This window comes from Lissotriton vulgaris, chromosome 7 (genome assembly GCF_964263255.1).
Source record: "Lissotriton vulgaris chromosome 7, aLisVul1.2, whole genome shotgun sequence".
NCBI classification, from domain to species: domain Eukaryota; kingdom Metazoa; phylum Chordata; class Amphibia; order Caudata; family Salamandridae; genus Lissotriton; species Lissotriton vulgaris.
The window spans coordinates 1,451,206,579-1,451,234,030 of NC_141695.1; the positions used below are offsets into that span (position 1 = coordinate 1,451,206,579).

Sequence of the window (27,452 nt, forward strand, 5' to 3'; positions counted from 1 at the left end):
ATATTCCACAGTGTCTGCTAGAGAAGAACTAGTACTAATATTGCACACATTAGTTAAATAAGAGTGGAGAGATATATGTGGTGCATTTGTATTGATTCCAATTGAGTCCCAATATTCTAAACGTATGTTGTGTCAAAGCTGCACATAAACCACTTAGGACAGGGGTCTTCAAACTGGGGGGCAGGCCCCCCCAGGGGGGGCATCAAGTGTTCCCTGGGGGAGGCAACGGGTTCTGGCCAAGAACTATTATGCTGATAGGAGTGCTTTTTGTTTTTATGCAGAAAATAAATGTGCGGCATTAAGCTACTGTGCAATGGGCCATCACTAACATCTTTAGTCATTTATATCATAGCTGGCAGCATAAGTCAAAAGGGAAGGGCCTCCAAATATTATTCAAAACCCCTACTCTCATTTCTAATAATCACACTGTGGATACTTGTACATGTTAGTAAGGCCTGCCTGACCAGCATAGTATGTTTGGCAATAAATTATTTGATTGCATTTTTAAAACTGTAACAGAACGTCAATGCAATGTTCAACAAAGTCAATACATATTTAAGCATGGCCAATTTAATAGAAGAGTTGTAAAAAATTCTAAGGGGGGTCCGATGATTTTTTTTCATACTTTTTCATACTTTTCATTAAAAGGTTTGAAGACCTCTGATTTAGGAATACAAAGAATGACACAGTCTAGCTTAAAAACAAAATGGAGGCAAATGGTTCAGAGAAAGTAAAGTAATGTGAGAGGAGTACATTTATGCTAATTACAGAGGCCACACAATGGAACATTGGCTGGTGGATTTGATTAATTATTTCCAAGAGTTGCATCTCGTGAAATTGGCTAGGTACACCAATTTCTTGACAATGTGAACATTAAGTGCTAGACTGCCTTTTGCACATAGGTGCATTTTGGGTTTATGTAGTGTCAATCTTTCCTTAATGCTTCCACGCTTTTCCCAGACTTTACACCTTTTCACTTCCCCATACCTGAAATTCATCCTTGATCTGGCTGGAGTTGGTCTGGGGATCGAGTCTGCTGATGTTGTAATAGACCGACCGAAACTCACACACGGGGATGGCAGTGTTGCCGCAGAGGCAGGCCTCTAGAATGGCATCATGGACGAAGATGTACTGTTCCTGTAACACAAAAAGTCAGCAGGTGAGGCAGGAGGTGAAATATTACGAGCCAAGCAGTGGAGTGGAGGTCCTTTGTTATGCTCTTCAGTGCAGCAGAGAAGGCGGAACAACTACATAGTAGAGATGGGCAGGCAATACATAACTAGGGAGAGTCAACCTATTGAGGAGCTAGGGGTGTGGCTTGGCTCAAAAAGCCAATACACGAGCCGAACCATCAATGGACATATAATTTCAGACAAACATATTTTCACCTTCTTGTTCTGCTTTTATTTAAATTTGCAAGCCTGCACTTCTAGTTTTGTTTTTCATACTAATTCTGTGTTACAGTAGCTCTCAGTCATTGTGCAGTAGGCTACTTTTATTTTGCCAGAGGGCAGTGCCCTGGATCGTCTGTGTATCGTCCTGCAATTGAGCCCCAGAGCAGAGGCAACGCCACACTTTTGATATGAGTCAGGATTGAACCTAAATGCATGGTGCATCTATTCTAGACAAAGTGGATATGTCAGTCCAAGTGTGTCACACTGCTCTGCAGTGTGAAATGCAAAGGACAAATATTTATCATTTGTTTAAAATCTAACATCACAGCTCACAAAGGACGTTTCACACAAATTATTTATATTTTTTCAATTTCTATTGTATTTAATAAACCTTGGGAAAGGTCAAAATAAAATTAATATTATGCATAAGTCACACACTGATCTATGAAAAATTGAATAGAAAAATGGTTTGCTAATGTAGAAATCTAGCATTTCCTTGTTAAGAATAGAAAAGCTTCTGCTCCTAATGGATGCCTTTTCTCTGAGAATAGGTAGAACAATCACGAACACCTCCGCGGTGGCTAAGGAAATAGCATCTCTTCTTATTGAATTCTGTCAGTCAAACAGCTTTATTTGGCTATTCAAATATCCATAAAAGAGAAACCACATTTAAGAGCACATAAAAACATGTAAAGTATAGAATAGGGAATAAAACACAATTCATCACACACAAAAGTGACATATAAAAGCATTAAAGTTTCAGCGGGGCAGTCTTGACCGAGAAACCTTATAAAGAATAAAAAGCAATTCATTACACATAAAAATAAAAAATGACCTATGGCGCCATATATAATCACTGCAATTACAACAGGGCCATTTTAATCAGAAAGCATTGTATGCCGGGTCCAAACTATTATCATGACAATTATTGAATTGTTAAAGCTGAAAGACGGCAGCCTGGCTGTGTAAAGTGTCCTGGTATGCATCTAGTAAGACACATTCCTGAATAGGCTATTATCTAGGAGAGGGCTAGTAGCAAACCTTTTTAATTTCCCAATTGGAAATCCCCCGATGATAAGCTCTTGTGCCAAAGTCAATGGAAGAATGGATTGAGGAGGATGCCAAATAATGGGAAGAGGTTTTAATTAGGAAAAACAACATATATGTCCAAGGAACAGAAATGCTTTATGAAACGTTATACAGGTGGCACTACACACCAGCTCGATTGCACATAATAGAGCAGACGAGACTCCGAAATTGTTAGAGGGGTATGGAGAAGCGGTTTCACTTTTTACCAACCCATGCAGTTTCCCAAGATTAACTAGGTGAGTGGGAGAGAACTATCGACAAGTAAACCTCATGTGCATTGGGGAGACGCAATGAACATTGCTAGGATGACTCTCTCAGGGAATGCTTCCCTTACTTGCTCCCAGTAGAAAGGCAGTCTCTTTTTTCCTATTCCAAATAATTTCGTTTTTTTGTAATTTTTTTAATGAATTTACACAAGAGTAAAACACATTACATCATGACAACAATAAGTCAGTGCATACACAGTTTCTTCAATATCATCTTGCAGAAGAACTAATCCCCAATTCCCCCTGCACCCCACCGGTGCTACTCATATATCCCTGACTTCATCCTGTACATCTGGGCAATCATAATCAGGAGCAACGGACAGAACATCATCTGTCTCCCTTAACATTGGCGATCATTCTGCAAACTGTTCATCTAGCAGGATAGCTTGGGCCTTGGCCTTCCTGGCAGTCTCATTTATTTTCGGTCAGTCTGGAGGAGGTTGGACCGGGTCAGGGCAAACACTCCCATTCTACATCCTCCCTATGTCCTTCTGCCATGTCTTGGGTCACCACCCCCTCTCCTACCCCAACTATATTCAGATTCAGATATTTTTCATCCTTATGTACATGTTTCATTTGGACTTCTGCCACCACCCACTCTGTCATATCGCAGAGCCATTCTGCATGACTGGTGGTCAAAGCACTCATCCATTTTCTGGCAATACGTCTCTTAGCAAGCAAGAGGCCTAGTAAAATAAAGTTGTGGCTAAGCTTCCGATTTTTCGGCACTGGGATCAGACCCAGTAAAATAGCACATAGTGTAAGCGGTATCTCCCTGCTAGTAACCTTGTTCAAGTTTTCTGTCACCTCCCTCCAGAAGCGTGTTATCACTGGGCAGTGCCACACCATGTGTCTAAAATCTGCTGCAGTAATCTCACAATGAGCACACTCTTCTGGCCTGGGGGTGGAGGGGGAGGAGGGAGGGGTAGATGATGTTTAGGGTCTTGGGCAAGAGGTACGCCAGGTGGGTGTAATTATATTATATCAGTTTGAAGAGTGCATTGGAACTCACTCTCCGTACCCCTGCATGGTTCCTGTCCCATTCTCAGGTAGATAGGATTTATCCAATTTTGTGTGTGGTCTAGGGATTATTTTTAGCAGGTCTTTTCTCATTGTGTGATATGGGTGTGAGATGAGCTCATGGCATCCCGCCATTGCAAGGAGTGTTGTCAGGGTATGTGAGGGCGATTTCTCCTCAGCGAAGCAGGGCCATAATTCTCATGCTGTTGCAGACATCTTTGAATACTGCAGATCCTGTTCATTGTCCGGCGTAAAGGACTGCAGTTCATCATCCTGCGTGATAAATAGGATTCTGAAGTATAAGTCACCCAAAAATTCACAACCCCCATCTTTCCTTTTCTGTACTGACATTACCTCAGCTATTTTAACTAATAGTCTGAGCTCTACCTCAGTGGCATGTCTCCAGCATACAGGGCCGTCTTAACACTTTTGTGACTGTGCGATCCCAAATCCGGCATGCCTGTTGTATGAGGAAGGGTGTACCTGACGGTAAAGAGCCATTACAACAAATTTTTGACAACAAATACCATTACCCTCTATGCCAACACAACGCAAATACCGTTACTCAGCAATGCCATTACAACGCATGGCAATAAAATGCATATGCATATACTACGCATGCCTTTACAACGAATTTTGTTGCAAAGGCATGAATGGTAAAGGCATATGTATTTTACATGTAAGTATAAGGTAAGTATAGGGTTTAGGGTGGGTTTGCGTTTTGCAGTGTAGGGCTATAGGTTTTGGGGTGCAGGGGTATTTTTAGGGTTGAGGGTGGTTGGGGTTTTGGGGGCCCAGGGTAATTTTAGAGTTTAGGGTGGGTTTGGGTTTTGGGGTGCAGGGGTATTTTCAGGGTTGAGGGTGGGTTTGGGTTTTGGGGTGCCCAGGGTAATTTTAGGGTTCAGGGTTTGTTTAGGTTTTGGGGTGCCTAGGGTAATTTTAGGGTTCAGGGTGCATCTGGGTTTTGAGGTGCAAGGGAATTTTTAGGGTTGAGGGTGGGTTTGAGTTTTGGGGTGCCAAGAGTAGTTTTAGGGTTCACGGTTTGTGATGACAACATCCACTGAATGTAGTTTTGGTTCCATATGTCGATTTGTATTATATATATAGCAAACTGCATTGAAGAATGAGTGGATGTATAAGTGTCGGATGGACGATTTAGTAGAAGTTTGATTGACAGTTTACTTGACTAATTTATAGTGTCTCACTAAATATATTGAGAAGTGACTAAACTGTGTGAGAATCTAAATTACTTTCTCAGTTGTTGTATAAACTGCTGCACCATTTGGTTTCTAGCTACGTGAAAGTGTATATTAGTTATTGATTAGTTAACTGATTATTTGTATGAGAGAGTGAATATGTGTGTGGTTAGGCGGGAGGTGTGTGCCTGCCCAAAGATGTGTCAATAGTTGATTCAGTAGATATATGACGTTGAGACTACATGTTATAATAGTTTGGGTGAGTGAATATGTATGTGGATGTGCTGATGAGCAAATATATCTCTCAATGGTACATGTCCAACAAACTAGAATAATAAAAGGTAGTGTATGTGACATTTGTTGTATATAAATAAGTATACATAAGACTCAATGATGGCATGAGTGACTGTATGGATAACTGTATACTTGTAATAGTGATTTTATAACACACTAAGTATGAGTTACTCTCTATATGAATAAATTAAGTGGTGTTTGTATAGGTGTGTAGCTGAGTAAATATAAGTATGATCCATTATTTGCATAAGTGAGTAGGATGACTGCATAAGTAAAAAGGATGTGTGCTGGTGTGTAATGCCAATATAGATGTATAAGTATATTTGATAGAGATCTATTGATCATTGACAGCATGTATGAGTGAATCTATAGGTAATTGATTAGATGTGTGTTTATATCGAGGAATCACTGAGTGAGTTTTTAGATACTTGTATTGGTGTGTCAATGGATTCAAATATGATACTCTATATTTTACAGTGAGTGATTAAAGATTATAGTAGTGTATGATGAGGTGTATCTGATTGTCACGTGGATGATGTCATAAGCGATGTCATTTGAGAAGTCATCAGTGATGTCATCAGTGATGTCACTGACCATGTCATGAATTCTGTAATATGTGACATCATCACCAGTGGATTGCGGGCTCGAGAGTTACAGTTAGTATAACTAACTATAACGGAGGAATTTCAATGGTTTTTTTATGAGTGAAATGTCCTGCTAACTATAACACCCCTAAAACCTATGTTTTTTTCAGTGAATTTCAATGTTTTTTTACATGATAATTCCTAAATATAACCTACTTGAAACCTATGGTTTTTTCAGTGAATTTTGAAGGTTTTTTAAATGCTGATTCCAAAGTATAACCTGCCTGAAACCCAAGGTTTTTTTTAGTGACTTTGAAAGATTTATTCAATAACAATTTTTAAATCTATTAATTGTTATATTTATTTCTTTTATACTGATGGACACATTTATTTTAAACATATTAATTTTTAGATATCTTATTTTTAAGATTACATCACACATTTTTAATGTATGTTTTAAAAAATATATATAATATATATATATATTTTTATATTTTTAAAAATATTTTAATATTTTCTGTTTTCTTTTTAATTTTTTTATTTTTGAGCAGTCCCACACCCAAAGCGAACCTCTCTCGATTGCTGTGCAGAACGTAGCTGCCATTTTACAATTGTTCAGTAGAATGCGCATAGGGTGTGCGATGGGTACGCAATTTCATGCGCGATTGCTATGCGACCCGTACGTGACGTCAAGCGCATATGCAACATATACATATCATGCCACACCGCGCGCGCGCGTTTCCGCATGATGTCATGTGCGTGTTCAATGTGGTGAGTGCGCGACTTCCGCAAAATTTTTCGATATATAAAAAAAATATATATGTGTATTTAATATAAATATTAAGGGGAAAAATAATATTCTTTTGGTTTTAATAAACTTTTATTACTTTGAAATGTAATTTGGGGAAGTTGTGCAAAATGCGTACTGCGTGTACACACCCAACGCAGATCCCATGTGACCAAAAAAAGAGATTTAATTGGTTTATAACACTAAGGGGTCCATTAGGATGACGGGCGGACTTTGTCCGCCCGTGATCCTAGCGGGAATTGGGACCGCCCACCATAAGGGCGGGGGTCCCGTGGGGGACATTAGGATGTGCCCGTCACAGTGGCGGGCACATCCTGCATTTCTAGCATTGTGGCGGGCGGTGCTCTCAGCACCGCCCGCCACAATGCTAGTAATGCATTTCAGCATTTGCATAAACAAAGCAGCAGGCACCATGCGGTGCCTGCCACTTTGTTTATGCAAATGTGGGGGGTACAACAGGTACCACCCCGTGTGCAGCACCCACCCCTCCTTCACTATGGGGGGCCCGCAGACTAATATGTCTGGCGGGGTCTATGAGACACCACCACCATATTAAACATTTTCCGCCCCGGCCGCAAGGCGACCGGGGCGAAAAAGCGGCAGACGGTCTTTCCGTCCTCCGCAGTCCCCTCACCATACTAATATGGGGGAGGGAATTCGGGAACGGATGTCGGGCGGATTGCCTCCGTCAGGCCGGCGGTGGCTACCGCCAGCCTGGCGGAGGCAATCCGCCCGACACCGTAATTGGCCCCTTACTGTTCTAACTATTGAAGTACCCCACCCATTTCATTTGCTCTTCTTTTACCTTCCCTACGAGAAGTCCTATCCTGAAAAGAACGTCACTTTTTGTTCATTGGAAACCTGAACTTCTTTTTTGGATTAAAAAATGGCTACACCACTGCAAGAATCATTTGATTCTGATGATTTTGTTAATCAACAATTTGTACCAGAACCTCACCCTCCCAATAGATACACATCCATCGTATGGAAAATTTTTACTTTTCCGGAGGGGCAAAAGAAATGTAATGCCACCAAAGTAACATGCATGATTTTCCAGGCAGTACTGTTCAGAGGAGATCCAAGCAAGAAATACTCCTGTAGCACTGAGAGTATGCGCAAGCACCACCAATCCCAACATCATGTGAACTATGCTCACGAAGAATGTAGACGACTGCGCCAACATGTACCTCCACCACCGGCAATACCAAGCACCTCTGCAGCATCACCTTCAACATCACGACCAGACATACGTCCCCAATTCGTGAAAGTTAGAATGCACTGCGTGAAGTGCAATTGTTTAATTTGTTATGGGGAGTAATCAGTAGACCTAGTTTGCAGAGCAATTGATAACCATCAATGCTAGTTTTTTTTTTATTCACTCAAAGTTCATGGTTTTGTTCGGCCAGTTGACTTTTTTTTCTTTCTAAAAAACCCCCCAAAAAAGTTCTAAAAATAAAAAAATATATAAAACTACAAAAAAAAATGTTATTTTCAGAACTAACTACTCTGGTTAAAGAAAGACCTAAATGTATATGCTAGTGTGTGAAAGTTTACATAAATGTATACATACTGCATTGTTGAGTAAAGAATGCATTTGTCATAGATGGTGAATGTATAACTGCAGAACTATAAGGAAGTGCTGTAGCATGACACTGTAAGCTCTTTGGCTACAGCGTGCTGAGCTACTTTCGAAGGACAGAGATGTAACATATGTACATAAATATGTTGGAAGTCTGTCTTTTCCTCTGCACTGCTGTTTAAACTGCAGGCATGTGGTGATATATGCACCCTTGCACCATGGTGCAACAATATCTGTGTCGTGTGGAGTTTGTTTTTGTGCAGGAAGGCACACCTTCCTGCACAAAAACAATCAGTAAAAGCATTTTTCTCCTACAATGTATGCTGTGCATTGTATCGTATATTGTAAAAAAATGAGGAGAAATGAAAAAGTTTCTACGGCAGATTTACAAGTTCTCTGCGCCACCAGTTGGCTCCTCCATATTTACAAGGAGACAAAAAGTTACCTTGCATGACTTTTCCTTTCCTTCTGAATACGGCCCCTTCATATGCAGCTCTTTATGTATATATATATTACATCATTCATGACATGGTTAGTGACATCACTGATAACATCTCATATGACATCACTTATGACATCACTGATGACAGCATCCAGTGAATGTGGTTTGGTTTGTTATTTAAATATGTATTATATATATAGCAATCTGCATTGAAGAATGACTGGATATACAAAAATATAGATAAAAGATTTAGTAGCAGTGTGATTGATTGTTTATTTGAATAGTTTATAGTGTTTCATTAATATATTGGATACTGACTAAACTGTGTGAATATCTGTATCACTTTGACAGTTGTTCTGCAAGCTGCTGCACCAGTTGGTTACTAGCTACGTGAAAGTCTATATTAATTACTGATTAGTTAACTGAGTATTTGTATGGGAGAGTGAATGTGTGTGTGGGTCGCTGGGGCTGTCTGACTGCCCAAAGATGTGTGAATAGTTGATTCAGTAGGTATATGGTTTTAAGACTGCATGTTATAACAATTGTTTGGGTAAGTTAATATCTTTATTGCTGTGGTAATGAGCAAATATATCTCTCAATGCTACATGTGCAATAAAGTACAAAAATAAAAGGCAGTGTGTGTGACATTTGTTGTATATAAAGAAGTATACATATGACTAAGTGATTGCATTAGTAACTGTATGGATAACTGTATACTTGTAATAGTGATTTTATAACACTAACTTTAGTTACTATCTATATGAGTAAATGAAGTGCTGTTTGGCTAAGTGTTAGGGGTAGTGTTTTAGGGTTTAGGGTAATGTAGTGGTGTTTGTGTACTGAACGGGTTGTGCTGGGGATAGATTTAGGGTTTAAGGTAATGCATTGGTCTTTGTGTAGAATACGTGGTCGTGTTGGTGGTAGATTTAGCATTTAGGGTAGTACACTGGTGTTTGTGTAGTGTAGGGGGTCATGCTGACGGTAGTGTTTTAAGGTTTAGAATAGTGCAGTGGTGTTCGTCTATTGTAGGGGATAGTGTTTTAGGGTTTAAAGAAGTGTAGTGGTGTTTATTAAGTGTAGGGGTTGTGCTGGAGGTATGTATTAACATTACACTATGACCACCCAAAGCACAGTTATCAGTAGTAACCACCAAAAAATTCCAGGTGAAGTTATGAGCAGAATACTAGGAAAACGTTTATCAATATTAAATGCTTCTAATTAAGGAAAATTCAAATCATTGCATGCAGTATGCCACGCATGATATTACCACAGCAGTAAGTCTCCCCAACTTAGATTTAAAGTGGATAAACATGTTTCATGTGACAGACCCATAGGCCAACGCTGCAGTTTCAACATGCTTCAAAACCCTCCACATACTCAGCAAGACCTTCAAATAGACCCACCCCCCGAATAAAGGACGACCATCACCCAAGCACTCATCACCAGCTGGCTGGACTACGGGAACACCCTCTATGCCGGAATCAACACATTTTTACTCCATAAACTTCAGACTGTCCAGAACACCGCAGCCAGACTCATCCTCAGCATCCCACAACAAGACCACATTACCTAGCATAAACAAGCACTCCACTTGCTCCCCATCGAAAAAAGAGCGACCTTCAAGCTGCTCACACACACCTATAAAGCCCTCCACAGCAATGGACTCCAATACCTCAATCTCCTTCTACACCCGCAAAAGAAACCTCCACTCCACTGACCAGGTCTTGGCCGAAATTCTCTGTATCCACAGAACCAGAGAGGAGACATACCCTTCTCCTACATCATGGCCAAGACCTGAAATGAACTCCCCCTCAGCATCAGACGAACCCCCACACTGAAAGCATTCATGATGACCGATAAGACCTAGCTTTTCAAATCACCATAGCTGCACAAATCCCCCCCACTTACTCCCTCAGCTCCTGTAAACCCTCACAGGTGAGTACTATGCTCTATACATCCCTAATTGATTAATTGATACGCCACCACAGTGTTTGTTTGAGTGTTATCAACAGGCCCTGCCATTCATTTGGCTGTCTGTAACTCTTAAGGGAAGTGAAATGAGCAGTACTACCTTCTTTAATATGCACAGAATCTCTGAGATTGGCTTGGTTTGGCATCACCTCTGAGTGCTACTTTCAGAGTGCTACTAGTTGGAGACCCCTGGTATGTATAGAGAGGGGGGAATTGTAGTCCTGAAGCACAAACGTTAAGGATATTACATCACTGCATGCATAATACATACCACTTTGAATCACTCCATTCCCTAAAGACTGGCTCACTGCATGAGTACATGCTTGCTGACTGAATGATTACATTAATATAAGTAAAGACACTGGGGAAATTCTTAATTGGTTGATTTTTACTTTAGTGAATGAATTACTACATGGTACTGAAAAATTCATTTTGAAATTGCAACAGCAGTCACACTGTGTTTGCTGGAGTATATAGATAGTGACTGGGGAATTGTAGGCCTAAAACATAAGTGTGAAGGTGGTTACAGCACCACATTCATAATGCATAGTAGTTTGAAGCAGTGCATACCCTAAAGCCTGGCTTACTGCAAGAGTGTACGTACTTATGTAACTGCAAACACATCAACCAACCAAATCATTCTCTCTCAATTTTGCCAAATGGACAATGATTCATAGTGTGATTCTAGACAAATAACAGTAACCCTTGCAGTGTAAAAAGAAAGATTAAAAATATTAGATAAATAAATGTATTAAAACTTGCAGTAATGGAATTAAATAAATTAATAGTCGGATTTAAATTAGAATACTCAAAGTTTAATACAGAGTATCTCTGGCACGGGATGCAGGGAAAATTGGGGTTTAGGGTAATGAAGAATAATAAAAAAGGTTTTACAAAAAAAGGGAAATTACTAGATTGATAAGTAAAAAAAAAAGGGGAATGAATGTTAATACTCATATTAAAAAAGTAACCTATAGAAGAAATGCTTTACTATGAAAAATAAATTGAAATAAAGCATTTTAGAAATATACGAAAGTTAAAAAGTATGGAAAGAGGCACATTTACATAAACACGCGATGCACCAAAACAGGGAAAATGAGAACACCTGTCAACTGAAAAACGTGACTTGAAAGATGGAGGAGCAATAAATTGATCCCATAGAGTGTTAAGTAACCAGAAAGTATGTAAACCACACCAATGGGAAAATGAGTTTCGTTTCAGAGAATTAATACGGGCGAAGAAAATACGAGCAAGGTAATGATTCGGGGCTGCGGAAGCATCTTGAGAATATCTTTCATTTCCTCAGAGGGAACATATTGTTAATGTATATTTAAAAATACATTAAACATTATCTTCCTTCTAGAGGATTTGGATGAATTTCGACGGAGGAAGAAAAGAATATCGAAGAGAGGTAAATTATCTCAATGGGTATATGTTTGATATTTTTTACAAAAAAAGGAAAACAATGTAAATGAATATAGAATGTGGAATGATTAATTTTAAATGCAATATAATAACAAGTTGACAAAACAACCATTACAAGAAATATGTTAAATAACAAATTACTATGTGCAAAGTAATAATTTGGAGTGATACCATCATCTTGAATTTATCTTTCATTTCCACAGAGGGATCATATTGTGAATGTATATTTTAATTTATATATAACTTTATGATCCTTCAACTGGAGTTGGATGACTTTCAACAGAGGATTTCAAAACATAATAAATAATATTTTTTTTAGTATGGAAGTATTTCTTATTGATTGAAAAATGTACTATAAATAAACTATCGACGAAAAAACGAAATACTTTTGAATAAAAGAGAACACTCTTTATCTTCTAGAGTGAAAATGGGCTAAAAGTATTTATACTAAGTAGTGCTTTCACCAATTTTCACTTGTGAAGAACAGGAGGATTATCTTCGCAAGCACTTTTTGAAAAAATAATATAATTGTGGCTTCAAATGTTAATAATTCTTTCCATTTTTAAAAATGATTGTTAAATGTAATATTGAAATGAAATATACATAAAAAAGAAAGATGAAGTAGTGAGGGAGTGTTTGTCGTAGCACTTCTATTCTACTTTATCTGGAAGTAAAAAAAGCCCAAACATTTAAATAAAAATGACGGGGCAACACTTATATAATGTAAACATAAGGAATGAGTGCTTATGATAAAATAAAATAGATGTGGTCCAACATGTGATACCAGTAATTGAAAACATTTTTTGCATTTCACCCATGTGATAAATATAAAAGACTCAATAAAAATATTTTGAAAACTTGTGCATTTTTCTTTCAAGGATGGTTTGAAGAATTATACATTTAATGAAAGGACAAAGTACTCCACGCTGAAGGAGAAAAGTCAGCACAATTATAATAGAATAGAAAATAGAATAATATTTTTAAATACCTTCACAGTCAACAAACTCGTAAGTACAGTAGACAGTTTAAATTAAAAACACCCTACCAAAACTGTGGGCATATTATCAAGAATGGTTTGAAATGTATTGTAAAATAAAGTACGTCACAAAATGGGCTACATACATGGTGAGGTTATCGTAACGTCACATAGAAAAAAACAAGCCAATCAACATTAAGATCAGGAAGGTAGAGTTAACCACACAACAGCCAATCAAATGTTTTTCAAAATCTGCGCAAGGAAAGGGATTGGTCGGTAATACATCTTCTTACAATGCTTCACAAACAATGAAAAAGAGGTGTAGAAAAATTATGTTTTTAACATACGAGCAAATCAGATGACCTTGCAAGTACACGCAGCGAGAGGCAATTATTAAAGATGACTTGCTTTCGCAAGACCCGAAAGGCTTCTTGCAGAATAAATACGCACTTATCTGCCAGACCCCATTTAATGATTAACCAGGTTCTCAAGCCTAAACACGTCAGAAATCATCTCTCATCACTTTCTCTTCTTCCAGGTTCATCGTGAAAGTGAGTGTCTCCTTCCCTTTTAACTCCTTTCGTCTTCATAGTAATTGTTACTCATACAGTATCCAGCAAATACCCCACAGATGCAACACCCTGGATTTGCAATAGTAATTGTTACTCATACACCATCCAACACATACCCTACAGATGCACCCTCTTGGAGTTAGAATAGTAAATGTTACCCCTACACTAACCTGCACTTACCCTACAGATGCACCCTGCTCTCTCTTTCAAAATACAAACCAGATTTACAACACCCTTGCACCACTTTCTCGTCATTTTTCCCATCTTAAAAGTAATGCGGGTAGCCGGTGGGACCAAGGAGACATTGTGGCTCCTCCCACGATCCCCAACATTTTTTATAAGACCCGGGCGATGCGGTCCACGGGAATATTAAAAATTACTGATGGGAATATTTTTACGGAAAAAAAAGTCACGCACCCAGCGCAGCGCTCAGTTTGGCCCCCTGGTGTGCACACGCTGGATGCACGACTCATAATCTGTAGGGTGCACGACTCCAGCTCCTTTGCTGCACAACTGCTACACGTTTGGCAGCCAGCATTACTTTCCACATGGCGAGCTACTAACATGCACCTCCCCATATGGAAAAGCAATCTGATTTACATTTTGAAACAGAGAACAGATTTCCTTGCCATGGAAGGGCGGGATGGACACCCCAGGACACTGCAGGAACCGGACCTCCCACAATACATAAAGCCCCGGGGAGTGGTGGTCCCCGGGGCTTTGGAGACCTTACAGCCCCCCCAGCCATGTTTTATTTTATAGCCCGAGGGGGTAACGGGGCCTTAAAGTGCTCCAGGAGGGGGGCCATGCAGTCCCCTGCCCACAATACATAAAGACCCGGGGGGTGATGGTCCCCACGGCTTTGAGTACCTTTGAATCCTTCTGCACCACTTTTTTTCTTTTTAGTCCCAGGGGGTGATGATCCCCGAGGCTGGGAGGCCCCTCTGGGCCCCACATAAAATGTAAAAATGTTGCCCCCGGTTTTTAACCCCCCGGGGACTAATTATTAACAAAAACTCTGCTTTATTTTATTTATTTTACGGCACAGTCCGCGCACCCTACACACACCTGCCAGGTTTAAAAAAAAACATAATTGTGTGCCCTGGAGGTCCTTCTGGGACCCCCTAAGCAAGTCTAGAGGGTAAAATTATTTCTACCCTGCCCCTTTCTCGATTTTGCACATATATTCCACTGACTTCCTCAGCCTCGCTTCTACTGAGGCACAAAATGGCTGCCAACAGTTCCTTGTTTTGAATGTTGACAACCACTTGACAGCCAATCAGCATTCAGCGTGTGATCGGGATAGTGCTCTTATGGTACGATGACAATCCTCGCACACTCCGCTGATCCACCGCGCCCATAGATATATAAATGACTTTAAATGTAATTTTCTCAGGAACTACTGAACAGATTGACACCATATAAGCAAAAGACACAAGTCGGAACTGAGGACTACCTCTTTGCCAAATTTGGCGTAATTCTGTTCAGCCGTTCAAGCTGTAGCTGTGGCTAAATGTCCTATGGGAAATTGCATGGGGAAAACACATTTTGGGACCCCCCTTTTTTTCTCAGCCCCCGCTTGACCAATCACCCCGAAATGTTCAGGATAGGAGCAGACCAGAGCTCGCCAAAAGTTTGGAAAATTTCGCACAGATACATCAATCGGCGCCAAAGTTATTGGGAATAGAATGTTGTGTATTTCCTATGCATAATAGGTCCTAACTAAAACTACCTACTGGTGACCGCCAGTAGCTAATATATATAAATAAATATATATAATATGTATTATATGTATACCATATATATATTATACATATTATATATAACACACACACACACATATATATATATATATACAGACATATATATACGAAACCTGGGTGTTTAAGGTAGCTGCGGCTTGGGGACGCGAGGGAGCACAATTAACTCATTTAGACTTTGGAATGGAGGCACGCTCTACTCCTGGACTTACCTGCCAGTCACTCGTTTGCATGGGATGTCTTCCCTAACCTGAGAATCCCTTCACTGGAAGATTGCATTCTGGGACGTGTAGTCCGGTGATCTGGCGATGACTGCACGTTGGGCTACCCACTCCGGCTGGAGTGGGAGGAATTGTGAAACATCCAATCAAGACTGAGCCGGACATTCATAGCAGTCTAGGGGGAGGAGGCGTGTTCATTTCAACATCGGATGGCATTGAGAAAGGCTTCACAGCCGAAATGCATTTGCCGGATGAAACGAGAATAAAGGCTGCTCCCTCGTACCTCCCCATTGTGGTCTTCTATTCTTTTCAACAAAAGAAGTGTGCCGATATCAATTCACCGTGCTTTGCCAGTGACACGGTTCAGAAGTCCCTCGCAGCGCAAGTCACACCGGAACCATTGGCAGCGGCAGCTCCAGCTGGTGCATGATTTCTCCTGCGGTAGCAGATTTTCCGGTGTGCACCCGGTGACCCCAGAAGGAAGAGAAGCGATGTAGAGGCATTTCCGCCTCTCTGTGGATCGAGTGCATTTTCATTCGGACCTGCGCGGATACGAAACCTGGGTGTTTAAGGTAGCTGCGGCTTGGGGACGCGAGGGAGCACAATTAACTCATTTAGACTTTGGAATGGAGGCACGCTCTACTCCTGGACTTACCTGCCAGTCACTCGTTTGCATGGGATGTCTTCCCTAACCTGAGAATCCCTTCACTGGAAGATTGCATTCTGGGACGTGTAGTCCGGTGATCTGGCGATGACTGCACGTTGGGCTACCCACTCCGGCTGGAGTGGGAGGAATTGTGAAACATCCAATCAAGACTGAGCCGGACATTCATAGCAGTCTAGGGGGAGGAGGCGTGTTCATTTCAACATCGGATGGCATTGAGAAAGGCTTCACAGCCGAAATGCATTTGCCGGATGAAACGAGAATAAAGGCTGCTCCCTCGTACCTCCCCATTGTGGTCTTCTATTCTTTTCAACAAAAGAAGTGTGCCGATATTTATATATATATATATATTTTTCAAAAACGTTGTAGTAATCTTCAGGTATCCACCTTGAAAAACAGCACCCACGAACCCTTGCTACAAAGTAGTATTTAATTTCTTACAGCAGAATGACAACACTCCACTTCCCCAATTTCCATCAAATTAATGAGTGAGCTGAGTTTTCACCATAGCCTCATAGGAGGTGGGGGGTCAGTTAGTGCCTCCCCTCGAAGAAGGGTACACCCCCCTCCCAAGCTGAGCAATACAGGGGAGTGGTCAGAGAGATAATGTGAGAAATAAGAAACCTCTTCTACATTCTGGACAATTACAGGCAATATAATGCAATAATGTAAGCAGCTGTGTGTTCCTGTCGCAAGTATATAACAGGAGTACACTTTGGAGTCTGGGTGTTTCTCCCTCTTGGGATCTACCATATTTAGGCCTTGCAACAAGCCCACCAGCTGACTCATCATTTGTGGTTTCCATGGTGCTTTTGGTGGGTCCAGATCGAGTGACCCATTGAGCACACAATTGCAGTCTCCTGCAATCATCATGTCTGCTGCTAGAAATACTGCAGCTGCATTTGTTACCATAGTATAAAAATAATCACTATCATTATTATGAGCATAGATATTTATCAGGTACACCTCACAGCCATCTAAATTACCATACAGGATTATGCAAAGTCCTTCTGTATCAAGAATGTGAGCCCTGTGCTGAAATAGGGCCCCAGGAGTCACCCACAGCAGAGCACCCTGTGCATTCCGGGACTAGGAAGTTGCACACACTTGCACACTCCATCTTTTCAGGAGACTGACAATACAGTCTTCCCACACATGCATCTCCTGTAGGAATGCAAGTGACACCCAGTAGCGTGTCATATAGGCATATACTCAATCACATTTCTCCAGTTGTGCCAGGCCTCTGACATTCCATGTCAGCAATTAAAAAATGCCCCCTGCCATCAGTCATCCAAATTGTAATCCTGCCCAGAGCAGATCACTGTGGAGCGGCGTTGCACAGCTGACTCGCAAGGGCCATAACAACACACAAAAGGGCATCCATTCAGGTGAGTAACATGGTTTGAGCAAGAACTGATTAACTAAGAGAACAAAACACCTTCTTCACGGCCTACTCCCCCTGGGCAGTAGAGCACACTGTCCCGTCTACCTAAAGACAGCACATGAACCCGCCATCCTGCCCCATTCCTCACATAGAAATTTAGTGAAAACACACCAATGAACTTAAGAACCCCACACTTCACTGGAAGTAAGTGCATTGTTGGCATTGTGAGGTCGCAGCACTCAAGCAGTCTCCCTACCGCCTGCACTCCTCAGCCCCTATAGCTCCTGCCAGCTCAACGTAGTACACAAAGGTATAACACATGCAGGGGTTCATTGCTGTGACTATAAAAGGTGCTTCACATGTGAATACCTTTTACAAACGTAATCAGTAACTAGTTCTGTTACGAGACAGACCTATGGAATAAGACAGCATGTCGCTCAACATGCATTATTTATGTGATTCAGTGCCAACACCAAAGCTGTTAAAAACAATGGGGCATATTACCAAGCAATAGCGATAATTATCGCTATTGCTTGGTTAGCATGAAAAAATTAACGCTGAGCTGCGGCGATTTTTATCGCAGATAAACCTTGGTATTACCAAGGTTCATCGCAAATGCGAATAAAATCGGCCGCAATGCATGAATATCGCTGAAAAGTCAGCGATATTCATGCATTAGCGAGCTAATGCTCTTAGCCATGTTATCCACCTCCCATTGGATAACATAGTTAATAACTGCTCAAGTCAGGTGTTAGCTTTTGGAGATATTCGCGCTTAGCTGTGGTAGACCAAGTCTCCTGGAGGCAGATTATATTATAGTTCTCAAAAAAGTTTAACCCGTGCCATCTTCTACCTTGGGACGAAGCCCAGCTATATTCCAGAAAAGAAACTTTATCGACGGGCATTCAGTAGCTACGACATTATCCAATGGTGTGGTAGTCCACAGTAAACCAATTTCCGCCGTCTTTTCTAGAACAATAGTGGATGGAGTGGCGAGCAAAGCCATACAGTCTTTGCCACCAGTTGTGGCGCTCCCTATCACAGTATCTATGCAATTTGATTCCGGTACCAAAGTGTCAACCCGCACTGATTTTGGTTGATTGCCTACCATGCCAACCGTTAGGGGATCTAACATTTGGGACTGTTTAGAATAGAAATTTTTCCAAGTAGCTTGGTTAGGGAGTCAATCAACTGCTTCGAGCCCAGAAAGTGTAAAAAAATAACTAAAAGTGGGGACGCTAAAACCAAACTGTTCTGTACTAAACCCATATGGGGCGCGGAGTCTTGGAGCGTGTGCCAACAATGATTGTGGATAAAAATAGCTTGAATCGTATGTAGATATTTCCTTCCAACCTCCTGCCACATACCACTCGCCAATATATTTTACTGCTCTTCGGTCCCTGAAATTGACGATAATAACGTTCCCCCTTATATCCTCTGGTCTATTCCCCACCCAACCCAATCTCCATACATTAAGAATTTCTCCATTGATGTTTGAAGGTAATGGCCTATTTTTGCTCAGCCAATATATCACTTTATTTTTTAGCTGTTGATGATCCTCAGTTTTTTCTTCCACTAATTCCGGGACCCCAATTAAAGACACAACATAGGGTACGGCCTCGGGTGGCAAGTCTATTTTTTCCTGATTTTCTCTACGGCGCTTAATAGGTAGATGGAACCCTGAAGCGATTTTTTGTGGGGGTCCCTGTTTATTGACCTGCCCTTCCGTTCTTTCCCCCCTAATGGTAGTAAAACCTTTACCTGTGTGATGAGGAACCAGGGTATTCTGGGCTTGTGTAAGATGTAGATCATTATTATTTGAATTTGGTGCTAGTGTCTGCCCAGGTAGAATATTATGGCTAAGTTCTGTTTGTCTTGATCGGTCTAAATCGCCGATCAGTTCAGTATACATTGCCATTTCCTTTTCTATGGACCCCAGTTGTTCGTCCATTCTTTTAACTCTTTCTACCAATGGCAATATTAATGATTTAAATAGTTGCTCCATATTCTCCATTAAAGCTTTGATTGAGAGGGAAGGTGGAAGGTAATGGTCTGATCCAGTCTTACTTGTGAGTGAACATACTTTCCCTATATGGCTTTGAGATGCTTTTAATGTTTTAGCATTTTTACCACCCTTATTGTCCCTCCCACGCTTTCTTTTTTTTTGTAAGTTAAGCCTGGGTCTGTATTTTTTATAGATGGTATGTCTTTCAAAAGGGATCTATCGGAGTTGCAGATAATACTGCCTCAGAGGAGATATCTAATGATGTTTCATGGGTTAAGTCATTTCTTGTTGCCTCTGATAAAAGTGCTTGCGTTTGTTGTGGCTGTGGGGAATTCTCAGACCTTCGAGGTAGCTCTTTTTCTAACCTGTGCCTGGGAGGGGTAACTGCTAATTTAATGGTACCCAGGGATGATCGCTTTTTTTGTACAAGTTCCAGGGAAAGGCGTTTTTCCCGTCATGGCAATTTCCTTTTCTAATACGGAAGCCGCCCTGGTAATAAAATTGTCTAAAGCCCCCCTGACAGATCCGCCCACCAACGATGGCCTTCCTATACTGGTACGTAAACTCATGCTCCCCCAATACCTTCAATAATATGACAGAATTAAACAGAATCAAAAACAGCAAACACAGCAGGGGAATAGAAGTTCTTGGGAGTTCTTAAAGGACGTCACAACTTGATACCAGTAGAAATTGTACTATATGTAAAAGCTATGAATAAAGGTACCTAAATACAATACCTTTATTCTTACTTCAAATGTCCATTGGTAGTTATTAATGAGGTGGCCCAGCCCAGCCTCGACCAGCCTCGGACGGCCACAGACGGCCCGCCCTTTGCCCAGGCTTAGCCCGCGCACGGTCCCGTGATGCGCGGTAAGGGCGGGGCTAAATAGGCAGGGTGATGGCGGGAAGAGAACCAGCTGTGTCCGATGAAAAAACGCTGCGGCTGCTGGTCCTCGCAGTCCCACAGGCTCACCCAATGTCACTCTGCCTAAATGTCCGTGTAGAAAATTCATCAGCAATCAACCAACAGGTACGGGGATAAAATAATGGCACAGATACGTTTCCTGCAACTACAGCTGCGAGCGGCGCTCGCAAAGTGGGGGCTGCGAGCTGTTTTATGGTTACAGAGGGGAGGTGGAAGTGGGCAGGGGGAGGCGGGAAGAGAACCAGCTGTGTCCGATGAAAGAGCGCTGCGGCTGCTGCTCCTCGCAGTCTCACAGGCTCACCCAATGTCACTCTGCCTCAATGTCCGTGTAGAAAGTTCATCAGCAACCAACCAACAGGTACGGGGATAAAATAATGGCACAGATACATTTCCTGCAACTACAGCTGCGAGCGGCACCAACGTCTCCTGTGTATTCTATCAGCAGAACGGCCTACAAAGCATCAGTATAACTGCAACAGTGGGTGTAAAGGTCCACTGTATGCAGCTATATCTGGGACATGAGCCCTTATTGCAGTAAAGAGGGTTTAACCAGCTGTCTGGTAGACAGACCTCATTAATGCCCTGGGGGGCCCTCAGATTTTGGTGCTTTTCCTGCCCCCTCCCCATGACTGGTGGAGAATCGCACTCAGGTGTCCCTACATTCAACTGAACATAATTTTTTTGTTTAAATGTTTACCATTAAAATAGACAGAGTCGTTGTCATAAAGGCATTTTGAAGTACGTAAAGTAGCACTTCTGTAGTACCTGTTAGCATACTCTTACGTGTCTTTGTGAATTGCCCCTAAAAAAAACTAATTGGAATATTTAGGCAACATTCATATGCAATTAGTAAAAACAGACAAGATTGCGCCTTTTTTATGGCCTGTCTTGAGAGAACAGCTGTTGCCAGACAATTGTGTGAGAATCAGAGAGGGACCTTGTCTCTGCCTACATGCTGGGAGCCAGGTGTACATGCTTTTGCACTTTTACTAATTTGGAGTTGGACATTTTGGGCTACCATCAGAAAGGCATATAAGAGAATGTATATGTATAGTCCAGTAGTAATCCTTCTTTTACGCACAAAGGCTTTTGTGAATTAACCTTGCTAAGAAATTTTACAGACTTGTGGTAAGACTGGAATGAGAGTCTGATCTATGAAGGGATTCACCCTAATGTAAGGCTGTGTTAAGCCTTTATTATATCATGGAAACCCATTGGAAACCAGATCTAACAGTCATAAGAATGTTTTAGGACCATAGAAAGCACCTCAATTAATCTGTCCCATTGTTTGTGTATGGCGGTAGAATGAATTGTCCTCGCTTTACTGGAGTATTGTGCCTCCTACATGCAGAGGTGTTATGCAGGCCGCTGCAGCCCCTGCGACGCAGGGGGCCCCTAACCCTTCCAGGTACCCCAACACTTTAGGGGCCCTGTTTCATCCTAATGTCAATGATAGCTGGAGTCTCATGGGTCCCTAATCCTATACTGCAGGGTGCTTCTATGATTTTTGTGTTATGTCACTGCCTACACCTTGTACACAGTGTGAGGAGAAAGTGATTCTATGTGCTGACTGTGATAATGTTGAAGTCACCTGGCAGAGACCATTGCTTCCTCTGTAATATCGCTTTATAGTTTGTTTTATTTAGCGGGTGACTAAAATGGAAATATTAAGAGTCCAAGTGCTCCCTATCCCAGAGTCTGTTTCCTACTAAGACGTGCTGGTACTCTTCCATTAAAATGGATTGCACCCTTGCTTAGAAGTACCATTAAAAGCACTGTCTGAACAAAATGGTTATTTCATTTGATTCTTGAGTCTACTGAATGGTTAAGCTTCTCTGAGCAGTCGCGAAGTATGCGTTTAAGTCCCCAGGGAATATGACTGAAAATAACATTGTGTACCTGACTAACCACGCTATTATATGTAGGATAATGGCAAGTAATCAGAGCTGAAGCATGATCTCTCCCATATTACATAAAGCAAAACTGCAATAAAAATGACACATTTTCAAAAATGTTTCCATTCTTCCATGGTAATCTAGCTATAATGTGAAGTGAGTTTGTTTCTGTAGAGCAGCCTCTTCACTGAAGTGGTGTTTAACCACAATGCAATGTTGATGTGGCAAGAGCTGCCTCATAATTATACTGTCTGGGAAGTTGAGAGCAGAGCTTATGCCGTTAGTCAATACTTCTCCATTCTCTGTAAATTAGAATTTCTGGTGGAAAGTACACCAAAACCGAATGGAAGTAAAAGATCAAAAAGTACGGCTGGCTGTACAAGATTGCTGGTCCAACCTTTTTCACTGTTCATAAAGATGATCACTGTAAAGATGGAATTCTTTGCTGTTGCATTTTCTATAAAAATATCAATTTGCTGCACTTGCCCTATAATCCATAGTTTGCCGCATAATTTGCAGATTTTTAACAATACATGTCCTCAGCTCAAATAGATGGAATATAAATTTACTATACACAAATTCCATTGCGGCTCCAGTAACTCTATGAACTTGTTTGCCGCCTTAATGAGTTGGCTGCTGTTATTAACCATTTAAAATTATGATATTGTTGCCCAGATAGTGTAGCCGTCCCCATTTAGTGGACGTGTAGAAAGACGTTAGTGTACAAAAGAAAACCACAATCATGGAATCTCAACGTAATTCAAATAGGAAGGATAGAATGATCCCTTCTTTGTTATGATTTTTTATTTCACTCATCAGACAAATTCACATGACACAGTCTCGTCTCAAATTTGCAGTTATTTCAAAAGGACAATCTGGCTTTATAAGTTCACAACTATTTTACTTCTATTTTTAATGCTTCATGTCTGGACTCCCAAAGAGCCTGCCAGGAGACATGTATGTAATAAATATGAAATGTACTATACTGTTTAGCAAAGCTATTTCTTCATGAATACAATTGCTGCATAATTGCTGCATTATCTGCCTTTCATTGCTGTATAATTTAGTGAACCCAGCCACATCATTTGACATTCGACAGCTGTTTAATTCCAGAGGCTGTGGGTGTGAATCTCTTGAATTCTCTTCTTTACTTCCATTTTTTGATAGGTTGAGTATAAAATAGTAATTACTTTCTGGCGCAGCAAAAAAGAACATAGAGGTCTGGTGTCAACGCTCATTGCATCGGAATTGTCTGATGTTTTAGGCTCAAAGTCCACCAATTGTTCAAAGTCCATTCTCTGTCATCAATAAAAGAGTTCCTTGAAATGAACAATGAAAAGAATCAACTAGGATTGAAAAAAATCTAGATTGTAAACAGGAGTATGGACTATCATTATACATCATCGTTTTTTGTCCACTGGTAGCTGTAGAAGAGGGAATCATTTATCGTGTCACTCAAACAAATATGCTTTTGATTAAATGGAAATTGACATATGGAGAACATTTTGACCAATGAGCAGGTCTCAAAACCAGCTGGTGTTCAAGCAACAATAAACATTAGTTTAAGTGTCATTCCTAATTAGGCCTGGGTAGAACTCGTAGAGTTTTACTTCACAGAATTCTAAAAGAAAAACTATATCGAGATTCCATGGAATTCCATGAACGGGCGGAAATAGGCACATCGTGCTGTGATTTCAGGCCAGGAGCTTGTTCTGTGCTGAAAAATCAGCATGAGGGGCACCACACAGCGCAACAGAGAGCGTAGCTTCTTGAGTCGATTTTGCTCCAGTTCAAGAAGATTTTCTACTCAAGCGGCTGCATTTTGACTAAGGGTGGGCGTAAAATCCGTTTCGCGGGCGAATTTGCAGATTTTCCGCGATTTCGCGATCCGCGAATCTCGCGAAATCGCGGTAAAATTCGCGAATCAGCGGGGACGAATTTTCAGCCAAGCAAGGGTTACAGCAGCAGGTGCAAAAGTTGAAGCTAATTTCTTTGTAACCTTTTACAAAAGGGTTACAAACAAATTAACTTCAACTTGGACACCTGCTGCTAATTGCTTCCTGGCGCCTCATTGTCTACTTGCAACTATTCTCTGACCCTGCTCTGACCCTTGAAGCAGGGTCAGAGAATAATTACAAGTAGGCTAAACTAAAAGAGACCTTTACAGCACAATTTTCATATGCATTTTGCTAAAAATAAAAAGCTGTATGTTCTGTAGGGGCAACTCAGGAATCTGGCCCTTCAGAGATCTGGCCTCTCTTTCTTTCTCTCGTTCTCTCTCTTCCTCTCTCTTTCCCTCTCTTTCCCTCTCTTTCTATCTATCTATCTATCTATCTATCTATCTATCTATCTATCTATCTATCTATCTATCTATCTATCTATCTATCTATCTATCTATCTATCTATCTATCTATCTATCTATCTATCTATCTATCTCTCTCTCCCTCTCCATAAACGACTGCATGGGTAACTTCGCTATGCAAGCGGCTCGCGAAGACGCAAAAATCCCCGCGAACACGCAAAAAACCCCGCGAACACGCAAAAAAACAAAAATCCGCAAATTCGCACAAATTCCAGAATTTTGCGGATCGCGAATTTGCAAATCCGCAACTTCGCAAATCGCGAATTAGCAAAATTCGCCCATGCTTAATTTTGACCACACACTGGAGAAATCTCACCGGGTGCCCTCGTAGTGACCAGAAATCGTGCTAAAGGATGCCAAATCTCATTTGCACTCGCCAATTTACCGTTTTCGAGAAGCACACGAGAAAAAACCCTGCCACGCGGAAGTTACCAGGATTTGGCCAGAACCCCATGTTATAAACATAACGTGGAGTGGCCAAATTGTTGCCAATTCCGCCAGGAGAGTGGAATGTATCGCCCACCACTATTCCTAATCTTTTTTTTCAGTGGCATGTAAAAGGCTAAGCTACATTTCTGCTAAAGAATTGGGAAACAGCTAAAAGATTACTTGGTGAACTAAAATCCGATACAATCTAATTTCAGATTTAAATGTAAAGTGCATTTTCTTTTCCTTCTGTGCTACAATCAGGCAGGCAGTGTGTTTTTTGTGTGCATGCGGAAGTAAATAGCTTGTAGTCTTTGTAGACTTCAGCTAAACTGCTATGCATTTACAGTTGTTTCATTCATTCCCATGTGTCACTTCAAGGTGATTCCAAAGATTACCTACCTGTCCATAAAGTCCTTTTTGGTGGGCTAGTAATCAGAATTATCTTCTGTAATGAATGAATGAATGAATGAATGAATGAATGAAGTTTTATATTGCGCAACTTTCGCCGAGGGCATCAAGGCGCATCAGATGGAACGGCTGAAAGTAGGGCATAGTGTAATGAATCAGAGCTTGACACCTAAGTGACATTTTCACCTCACTAAGAAGCAAATGTTCTTTATTATACACTAGTGAAGAATGACATAGTGGAAATCTGAATTTCTCAAGATGGCATTTCCTTTATATACATATATTTATGTATGATATATGTATTAATGTAGACGTTGTATTTGTATAGAATGAACCTAGCCAAAAGGCAGGGGAGTTCTGCGTAGGGTCAAAAGCATGGATCTAGTTGAGTGAGAGTGATGTAATATTCTTTAAGGAAGGGAGTTTTCAACTCAGATTGTGCTTTAAAAGCAGAAAGGAATGGCTTCCTTATCGAAATGAGTAATTTGTTTTGGCACTGTACTGTCCCTTGATATTGTCATCAGTTTCAGGGAAATTCTGTATGTTTATTTGAAGCCTTACATCTTTGGCAGGCTTACTATATCAGTTTTACAAATCTGCAAGGCATGTTGAACACAATCAAATTAAGCTGGAGTTGCAATGCAGCTCTAGAACAAGAGCTATACCATAGGGACTTTTAAGTGTAATAGAATTCCAGGAAATATAAATTTAAATGTAGCACAGATTTAATGGACTACGCGACTCAAAGGAAACTTCTCTGAAGTGCTCAGTCAAGTTTATTCATCTGCATCTTCAAGTGCCAACACTAACAAATTTGCATGTCACACTGGTTGTATGTCTTAACAACACATATGTATACAACGCATGCCTTTACCATGCATCCATCACCATTCAATGCCTTCTAGCACACATATGCTTTACCGCACATGTTTTTACAATACAAGGTAAGTATGTATAAGGTAATTGAAACCCATATATATCTATCCCTTTTTTTAAATTAGGGAAACTCCCAGACACCCCAATGTTTTTATAACCTTTACCATCCCACACTCCTAGCCACCTCTAGACCCTAAAAACACCCTTACCATCCAATATCCCACCCACCCCTCAACACCAAAAACACCCTCACCACCAAATACCCCAACCCACCCCAAAAACCTAAAAACACCAACAGCACCTAATACCCATACCCACCCATGAAGCTTAAAAACAACCTTACCACCTAATATCCCCACCCATCCTCAAGCCTAAAAGCACCCTTACTACCCTTCACTACTACCTACCCCTAAACCCTATAAACACCCTTCACTACTACCTACCCCTAAACCCTATAAACACCCTTATCATCCAATATCCTAAAAACACCCTTAAACCCTAAAAACACCCTTACCACCCAATACAATTACACACCATTACCACCCAATACCCTTACTTACCCTTAAACCCTAAAAGCACCCTTACACCCTATACACCTACCTACCCCTAAACCATAGAATGCCCTTACCTCTCAATACCCTCACCCAAATCTAAATCTTAAAAACACCCTTGCCACCCAATGCCCCTACCCACCCAGTAGCTAGTTATAGTTAGGACCTAGATTCCATGTAAAAGTGTTTTTTCTTTTGCAAATTACTTTGGCACCGTTTGACAAACCCACACAAAGATTTCAAAACTAGTTTGCCTCTCACTTCAAATGCTGTGTTAAAAGGTTCGGGGTGATCCATCAAGCGAGGGCCTAGAAAAGATGGAAACCCCAAAATGTGCTTTCCCAATGCAATTTCCC

The 27,452-nt window shown here is 40.9% G+C and overlaps 1 protein-coding gene across 1 annotated transcript in view; it reads right to left on the reverse strand.

Annotated features, from left to right (window-relative positions):
- The window catches only part of PTPRT (protein tyrosine phosphatase receptor type T), a 1,692,228-nt gene that overhangs the window by 53,532 nt on the left and 1,611,244 nt on the right, over positions 1 to 27,452 (reverse strand). Inside the window, exon 29 of the mRNA XM_086932257.1 lies at positions 988 to 1,137. Coding sequence (XP_086788383.1) covers positions 988 to 1,137 — 150 coding nt within the window. The remainder of the gene's footprint in view (positions 1 to 987; positions 1,138 to 27,452) is intronic.